This window comes from Opisthorchis viverrini (assembly GCF_000715545.1).
Source record: "Opisthorchis viverrini unplaced genomic scaffold opera_v5_9, whole genome shotgun sequence".
Taxonomy (NCBI): domain Eukaryota; kingdom Metazoa; phylum Platyhelminthes; class Trematoda; order Opisthorchiida; family Opisthorchiidae; genus Opisthorchis; species Opisthorchis viverrini.
Genome location: NW_008751665.1, coordinates 795,833 through 805,627, shown reverse-complemented (window position 1 = coordinate 805,627; position 9,795 = coordinate 795,833). Strand labels below are relative to the sequence as shown.

General features: G+C 42.3%; 1 protein-coding gene across 1 annotated transcript in view; it reads left to right on the top strand.

Annotated features, from left to right (window-relative positions):
* Positions 1–545: 545 nt before the first annotated feature.
* The window catches only part of T265_00861 (hypothetical protein), a gene marked incomplete at both ends in the record, with an annotated part of 29,678 nt that continues 20,428 nt past the window's right edge, over positions 546–9,795 (top strand). The window contains one exon of the mRNA XM_009164756.1: positions 546–588. Within this exon, the coding sequence (XP_009163020.1) occupies positions 546–588 (43 nt within the window). The remainder of the gene's footprint in view (positions 589–9,795) is intronic.

Genomic DNA, 9,795 nt, shown 5'->3' with positions numbered 1-9,795 from the left:
CGGAGTCAGTGCTTTGTCAGTTTGAAAGACTGGACGATTGTCAGCTCAGTTACAGATGAGTTTATACAGCAACTATCGATCGAGCAAGCCCTTGAATTCATCAGTCGATCACCGAATACGTTAACACTTGATGGAACGGAGTTTGACGAGTTTCTGTTTACGAATGAGGCAAACGGATGCAGAAATTTGCACGAAATAAAAATCATGATGGGCGACAGTTTGATCTACAACATTTGATGTGAATTTCGCTTTGCTCAAACTGGTCTCGATTTTTAAAGATCAATAAACTGCATGTAATGCATAGCTTTTTGTTTTTCACACAATTTTGAGGAGGAAGAAGAACTATTACACAGCCGAAGATCGTAAAATAGGTGGAGACTACTAAGAACTCAACAGTCGGTTTCCTTGTGTTTTCAACAGAATTTAGTTTTTCCGAGGTTAATATGACAAAAAAGGTGTCGAATTAAAGATATTGAACATTCGCATCTTGGGACTAACAGAACCGGACAGCACAGAAATAAATACAGGAGTTTGGCTCGCAATAAATGGTTCTTACGCGTGAGCATATTCCTTCGCCGGTTAATCAAAGTAAGACACTCAACGCTGAGGGAGATTGGAAAGAGAGGATGCTCTTTCACCTTTAGCTAAACTGATCAACAATGTCACACAATCCTGAAGGAACTACGGTGGAACCAAACAATGAAACTCCTAGGATACATTTCTTTTGGTTAATCTCGGTGTTTAAACCTACCCACTTGTTCTGTGGAGGCCATTGCCTAATAAACTTACTCAGTCGCTTTGTAAGGACGTGGATTCTAGAAATCTCGCAACCACCTGCAACTAATCAAAAACTGCCCGACAGGTTTCAGGTGTCTGTGACGCAAGCTCACAGGGAAGTCCTGAAAAACAGGTCAATCAATCAACAAACAGGATGGTTCTGGGTCACCGTTCGGAGCGTCGGGCAGACCATTCGCATCGCTAAAGCGTGAACACAACCGCCCGTTTAGACCTGATAACCATGAGCTGGTAAACCCGTAACACAATGACCTTAGACGTCGAATGTTTGGGTTCAAATCTTGACATTGCCAAAGATATGCGCTACTGATGAGCACTAATGAGAGTAAAACTCGAGTCCAAACCTTCCCTCTCTGGTGTGGACTGGCCAGAATAATTGCTCCTGGACTGCTCAAACGAGAGCGATGTGAATGCGAAGTCTACGAATCTCGTAACCACCTATAATAAATTAAAAAAGCTACACTGATGGGAATAGGCCGTTTGATTTCCCGGTTAAATCAGCGTTGACAGCAGCAGCATAAAACTCGAGCATGAAAAGATAGCTGATGGCTGACAGCTTGGTCTAAGACCTTGAACTCACCACAGAGAGCTGAATAGCCCGAATTCTACTAATTCGAATCAAACCAAGGCAGGACAGGTGACGCTCACTTTGCAGTTGAACGCATTGCATAATTTTCTCGTTGATAGTAACAGGAGTTTACCGATAACTTCGACAGGGAACTGAGTATTATTCCTCGAAATGGTCACGCAGAACAGAGCTGACACACTATTGCAAACGTCCAAAGTGTCACACAGAATACACCTAGAAATTATGAAACGAAGGCTTGCAGGTCCAGGCAGGTTCATGCAAAGCAATGTCTTCTCTCAGAGGCAACCAAGAAAAAGCCGAGGTTTTTTTCCAAAATGAAGAACAGCATTTCTGGATGACTAAATGAATTTTATGGACGTCATAGTGCTTGAAAAACAAACCTTTCACGCCCTCGGTTTACTCTGGCTTCATCTGGGGTCAGATCTTCAGTTAAAAAGACCCTGAATTTGAAGGTCATTTGCTGTTTGCTGAAGAAAGGTAGTAGTGTAATTAGCTAAGCTTTGGTGAGAATGGCAGTGTACTCAAGGTGATGTGTTCCGCGGCATGCACCTTGAGTTACATGTGTGAAGTGAAACATCTCCCCAGCAGAAGAGCGTAATCCAGTAAGATGCAGTCGAGATGGAGCGATCACTCAGCTCCGAAAAAACTGTAGTCCTACCAAGTGAGGCGCGTTAAAAATGCCTTTGAATGTCCTAAAACTGATGTGTACATTCAAGAATACCTGTTCAAACAGACGTATTTTCACTGACCGAAACTGCAGAGCCTTCCAATAAATAAACTAGTATTTTTCCAGACTAACCAAAACCTCGTCATAACAAACATGTTCTCTGTTATTTCCTTGGGCGATAGCAGTCTGGTATCGGTTACGGTGGAATCAGTAGCTATATTCACCACCTATTAGGGCGTTGCGTTTTCAAACTCCACTAATTAGGGATTCACTAGTGAAGGTCATTTAGGAAAAAGTTCTATGGACTGTTTCAGTATCGAACCGTGTTTTGAACACAGTGGTGATATCATTTTCATGGGCGCACAAATGTATAAACAAACTGACTAAAATCAGTCACCGGAACAATCAATTCTGATATCTAGATACAGAGTCTAAACACCTTTTCACGTTTCGCTATCACCCTTCAGTTGACGGAGAAATTTTGCATAGCAGTTTCGTTCGAATGAGGCGGATGAACGCGCCGGCGTTTTTTGGACCACCAGCTGAGTTCAACGGCGCGAACAAAACTCTAGCTGACAAACACAAACTGGATTTACTGCTCGCCAATCAGAATTTGGCGTGAATCTATATAGGTTTGTCACAATTTTTGTATAAAAAAAGGAAAATTAACACCCCGAGGTGAACTTGAAAAATGATGCAAATAGAATTTGTGATGGAGACTGACTAATCGCTGAAACACTTTCAAACGTGGTTAGCCAATGGTCGCGGCTTTGGCCCTCAATATGAGCTCACAAACGGTTCATTTGAGTCACGTGTGGTACGGTCTGCGTCTATACATGATATTTGGTGGAAAGAAAAGGATGCCAAAATTAGCTTAAAATGAATTGCAGCGAAATTAAACTGTTCTCTAAACATTTTCCTTCCTCATCTATCACAGCGAGGCTACAAAAAAACAAGGGGTACTGAAAATCCTGTGAAGGAGAGCAAAGCGCGAGTTATCCAGGGTTGAAAAATGACCAAGCGGAAAATTTCTGGAATGTGAAGTGTTCCGCAATTCGCATCTGAGGTTCAAACATGTCCGGAAAAAACCAGGCCCGCAGCGTTTGATGCAGCTGAGTAGGAGTGAAGAGTTGTTCTCCAGCTAAAAGATCAAAAGGGATGGATTTTGTCTTCTTGATTTACTCGAATCGGTGATAGTTGAATGTGTGTTCTTCTGGTGAGAACGGAGACCGCCATTTTTGTACATGTTACCCCCTTTTAGGGTGACTGAGGAGTCATGTAAAGCAGATGAGTATCGTACAAGTGTTTTTAAGAGAACGTAAATTGCAAAATAATTTGTTATGGTTGATTAGAGGACATAGCGTCCGTAGCTCGATAGTTTTTAGAAATTGATCAATAAACATGTTCGTTAGCACTGAAACTGATAGACAGGGAACTTGAAACTAGAGAAATTCGCTCCCATCTTTCGTGATATTATGAAAATTCAATCCGTGAACAACCATTGTTTTAACCTATACAACTCGCTCAGGACAGTGGCAGCTAAGTACTGTCAATTACAGCTCACATCTGATCGTGTATGGACTTTCAGGTCGATGTAGCGCATGGCGACTGAGTGGTTCTTTGAAACTGAGGAGCGTAATGATCAACTTTTCTTCGCATTTATACTGAAAAGCTAGAAAGATGTGCTTTTGGTGTTTTCAAGTCCGCTTTGATCACCGTCGACAAAAGGTGGATCGCACACTCACTATGTGATCAGAGTATGATATGCTCGACCAGTCCGAATCTGTTTCGCGGCACGACGTCTTGATAGTTACTGTGAATGACCATCGAAGCTTATGAATAGAACGGATGCTAAACCAACGGCATAAGATTCACCCCCTGTAAATTGACATGACCTAACGGATAGAACGGAAACGCGAAGGGAATCACAGTACAACTAAGGTGTATGGAAAATAACGTTGGCCTTAGGTTAACTTTGACTTGGTTCCAGATGCTGTCAGCTGACAGATAACCCTGTCTTCAGCAAATACAACTCAGTGCTTGCTAAACAAAAAATGGACTGCAGGAGTTATCATCAAAAACTTCCCACTAAAAAGTTTTCCTGGCAAACAAAATGTGTGCCATCAGCCGTTTTTGATTCTTCACCTGGGGCATCCAAAATATACGACCTTTTGACAATAGTTTACGGTTGTTCTTCGAGCCCTCAAAAGATGCATCCCACTAAAAAGTTTTCCTGGCAAACAAAATGTGTGCCATCAGCCGTTTTTGATTCTTCAACCTGGAGCATCAAAATATACGACCTTTTGACAATAGTTTACGGTTGTTCTTCGAGCCCTCAAAAGATGCACTTTTGTCGCCCAATTGGTCGAGGAATATGACGAACTCTCACCCAACATGTGCATGAAGCTCATTTGTCTTACACTGCTGGAAACAAGCATCTCATGCTGGCCAGAATGACTAACAAATTGCAAGTTGGATGAACTCAAACATCCAACTGTGAATTAGCCTCGAATGGGCACAGCAAACGCTCAAGTTTGAGGCACCAGAGCCGCTGGTAGAATGTTTATGCGTAACAGCTGAGAATATGAGATAAACTAAGCTTCCTGTAAAGTCTTCAAAATTACCCTAGTTCTCTGTCTTTGCAAGTGTATTTCAAGGTGCTCGGTGGATCCACCAATTATCTTTTTTGAACTGACCCATGTTTAACTCATTTCTTCTCAAAGTTATGTTTGATAATGTGATCCCGATTAAATTAAGTCATCACCTCATTACTGAAAGATTTTGACAATTGAGTGTAACCGAGGAAGTGCATCTTTCCTAAGCACTACGGAATTGAGACGCTGAGCTGGCTGAAGAGTTGTTGGAAATCATAACAATGTCGAAATAGGAGGCGATTTTAAAACATTGGAGTAATTATGCATCGGGGTGACTAGCTGTGATGACCTTAAAGTTGCTGTGATTGTGGTGGATTATCGTGGTTATTGTCTTGTGTTGTCCGGTAGGTCAAATTCTACGGTGGCGTCGAGTTCGTCAAGCGAAACTGTATTGTTGCACAAACTCCCAGTTTCATTTCCCGACAGGGTTAGCTATCTAATCGTAGAATGCGAGCTCTCTTTCCAGCGAACTTATACATTTCCTTCAGTATTCGAGTGCCCATCATCAGTGAATATGCTGATTACCTTCAAACAAAGTGATTACTTAGTTAGAAAATGCTGTTTGCATCACAGGAGATGAACCGACCATATAGAGCTGTTTCCTTCTCACCTTTTTCACGTCCTAATTTATTACATGTTTGTTATTAAAGCCGATATTTGCGCTATACACAGGTGTGCCTTAATCAACTCATCAGGTCACTGGATTCGAATCATCTCTTCGAACATTTGCTCAGAGTCGAACCGTCGTGTCACATTTCTATCAAGTTCGCGAGTGCCAGGGCAAAGAGGCTAACCCTAAACAATTTCAGTCTCAGTGTATCATGAACACCTGTTTGACAATTTCAACTTCCTTTCGACCCGTGTTTTTCTATTGAAACAAACTATAATGAGCATAGCAGATGTCCCTCTCTCCGACTGATTTATATCTGGCAACGAAAGGAGGCAATATTGAGGACTGGGGGTCTGAAGTTGAGAAAAAAACAGATTTTATTTCGCGGGTTGGACTAAGACTGTGATGTATGGTCACGCGTGCGCAGATGTGGCTGATGGCCATATGGTCCTGCGGTAAACCGCGAAGTGCACACGACCAATTTTACCACTTGTCTTTGGTCGGGCGACGCTGTAAGATGGTCCTTAGAATGTACAAAATGTTCCAAAATGTCAAGCTGCTTTCTTTTGAAATCCACATAACCGTATGAAAGACACTGTTGGCAGCTTGCCACCAGTTGGTGGAATTTGCTTTTCAAGATCCACTGAAGCGAAATCCCGTTGCCAGAAACCTCAATTGGTTCAAAATGTCTTTACCATAGTCCAACGACTATCTTTTTGTGTCCTCGGATAAAACTACTGTCTACCCCATAAAACCGCATTATGACCAGTGTTAATCACTGGATCTACTGTTCTTCCCTTCTGTTTCCCGATTCCGATAGGAATACTACTGCCTCATTGGTAGATCACTGATGCAAGTCTCTCGGCGAATTTCATTATACAGGAAGATCCCACTCAGTTTTCTAGTCAACGAACCCATTTAGACCTCTATTAAGGCTATCAGGTCAATATTGTCAAACGGTCGAGTCTTACATCAGTCCGCGTCCAATTACTGGGAGCAATCTGGATCCAACCACGCGCCGGGAGTCATTGCGTGATATACGACCTTCGCCCATTTTCCTTTACCATGCGTCTTTTTTTATTACTTTACCGATTACGCTGAGGTGCGAATAGTTCCAGTCATTTTGTTGATAGGGCGGGAAGACTTGTGACTTCAATGCTGAGTTTCTCCTGTAGATGAAGCCAATCTGTACTGAAAAGACAAAACTCACTGTATACCTGTTTATAGGATGGGATCTTCATTAAAAATTCCCAAATCTCCTCACACTACCAGCAATTTCCAAGTCACTCACAATAACTTCACAAGATAAGTCGGACTTTCGTCTGAGAGGCCATCACTCGACGATCCGGTCAATACCTTAGGTGGATTCCGCCAGGTGGAATGAGTCTCCCAAATCCCTCACACGACCAGCAATTTCCAAGTCACTCACAATAACTTCACAAGATAAGTCGGACTTTCGTCTGAGAGGCCATCACTCGACGATCCGGTCAATACCTTAGGTGGATTCCGCCAGGTGGAATGAGTGGCCCTATATATTGTCTAAGTGCCGGTTAGGCTGACCGCGGCTGGTAAGCCGCTCTTTGTCGAACGGTTAAGCTTTCAGATTACTAAACGGGTGGTCGCAAGTTCGAGACATTCGGGAATTTCGTGAGATACGCGCTGCCCAATAAGGATGACTCAGGTTTTCATTAGGGATTGGCTTTGCTTAAAGGACCGACTCCCCCGCTGAAAACTATTTTGCTCAGAAATTCTGCTTATTTTTATCCACTTCTATGGAGTTGCCGACCCATTTCTCGGTTTAAGTAACCCAAAATTCATGTCTCTCAGAACCGATCATATGTTCGTAGCACTGAAAGCCGATCACGCTGATCCCTGTATAAATAACCGCATATCTGGTTTGATGTTCGCGACATGAACGTCGTTTCTCCACTCAAAAATTAAGTTAACTGCAGGAAGTTAGAGATAGTTCTCAAACCGGAGCATTTATTCATATAAAGCATGGCTGAATCCCCCCAACCTAATTACGATTCAGTGGACTAGAGTAAACTAAAAACACAGAAAATTAAAACAATCAGTTCAACAAGCGTTAATCGGTCAGCAAACTACTATTTTGTCTTCATAGCCTTTGGTCCATCCGATGAGTTGAACGAATTGATGGTGAAGTGACACCATCAGTCCAACCGGCCATCAGTCCCTGAACATCGATTTTGTTAAATATTCCTCTCCCATGGAGAACGAGTCGGAAGACGATGTTTGGATGATTCTAAACATCTCTCGGCAGTAGTCAGTAGACCCGAGATATCAAGGTTGATGTAACCAGTGGAAAAAAAGAGGACTGTACATTTACCAGACCAGAGTGGAAAGCATGGTCAACTATATTTTATGATGCAGCAAAAGTCATAAATGTGCACAAGAAATGCTGTGCTCTGCTTTTGTGGCATTAATTCATTTGATCGGCTATTGTGCAAGCACGGAACCTTTTTTTTCTCAATTTTTAGAGTTGCCCTCGATAACTGATTTGCTGGCATGTCCCAGTCGTAAACGCCAGGCAACTCTAACGAAAGAGTGCTTCCTAAGTTCTTAGAATACTGAGGCATTGAAGCTGGAATACACTCGAAATACAGTCATTTGTAAACAAATTTGGTTTTGCCAGAGACTCACCTGGAACCCAGCTGTATCTCTCGTTCGTGATGTTTCCGGATAACTGAATGCGCTGCACGAGGCGCCTCATGTTGCTACGATAGTTGAGATATCGCGATACATATATAAACATAACACACTACTCATAAGTTTGCTGAAAATTCTTACGAACACTGTATTATGCCTATACACGTATCGCGATATCCCGAATATCGTAACAACCGAAATATTTGGTGGCTTGGTGCAGCACATCCAGTTGCTTAAAAACATCATAAACGAGAGATTCAGTTGGGTTCCAGATGTGTCTCGAAAAAACTCATTTGTTTGCAAATCAGTGTATTTCACTAATTCCGTGCAATTTTTTCTCAAATAGAACATAAAACTTGACGGAAAGTCGGAGACTGTGGCTACCTTATGAGTCCCAAGAAGGGCGAAACCGGTTGTGGGCTGTCGAAGAATTTTCAGCAACCTTATGAGTAGTGTATTCGTCTATAACTGAGGGGTCCCAATAAAAACGTGGCGGCAACACGTTACCATCTAGTTATTGACGATATGAGAGTCCTTCTTAAGCAAGATAACGAAATACTGAAGAGCCATGGTCGTTTTTAGATCCAACTAGAAGCAGTTATAGGAGTGAGGGCCAAGACGAGCAGGGCCCGTAGACAATCCCGGAGAGCGTTTCCGATTTCAAGGCCATATCGTCCCGTTGGCGCAGTTGATTCTCACAATAAATAGATTGTTTAGCGAGTGCCATTTGACTAAATGAGTTTAACTCAACCATTCTGTTCACTTTGCACTGAGTGACAGACTCTGAAACAGAAGCGGTATAACTCAAACTTTCATTTACTTTTACGATTCGAAAACAGTTCAAACGGTAGGAATCGTTAACGCATTAGTTATTTTGCAAGCTTAGAATTTTCGCCACCCAGTGCGGCAGATTTGGTTATATAATCGCATGGATAAAATCCGGACCAGAGTGACCTGCTCACTATGTTGAGTAGACTGCTAATAGGATAAGAAAAGCACAATCGGTCTGTCGCAAATCAAAATTTGTGCGGTTAGAACCTTGGAATAAATCCGTATGGCAATGAAGGTAAAAGTCCCTACAGCGGCGTTGAGTCAGTTTACCATGTACCGTGCTATTGGGGTCGGATAATGACGCGCTTTGGGTGGTGCTGTTACGACAGCAAGGAAGACGCACTTTTATTCGGATATCCACAAGAACTGTCCGCTAAGAAGGCGGATACACAAAAACAAAAACAAGTTGACTTAGATAAGCGACTTTGCCAATCGACCCTTAGCTAGTTCACACTAAATCATCGAAAAGGGCTGGCCGATGTTCTTGAAACACGCAGAAATCTACATGCAACGATGTCGACTTAGTGAAATGAACGACCGAGTTACCAGCTCAGCTGACTTCGTATGATTGTTAGAACATGACAGACATCCAACGAAGCTGTGGTGTGAACGCGCATTCTTCAACGTTGTGGATTTTTCATAGAGGTCTTTATCTCTTTTGGAGAGCGAGTCAGATGACAATAAACGCGACTTCTTCCTCTGGAAGGGCCAGAAACGAAGTCCAAAAAAACACGATTTAACACACAGACACCTCGATGATGTGAGAAGAATTCAATGGTGTCACTCATAGGAAGTTGAAAGGGCGTGCCTGAAATTTGAGTCTCACCCTCGTTATACAGGGTTACCGCACACTGAGAGCCGATTTTTAGTGTTCCACATTTCTGAAAACTTTGATGTTTGTTTTCAAATCGTCCCTTAAATTACACAAAAAATATGTGATATAATGTATAAGATATTTATACATCTTTATATATATATATAT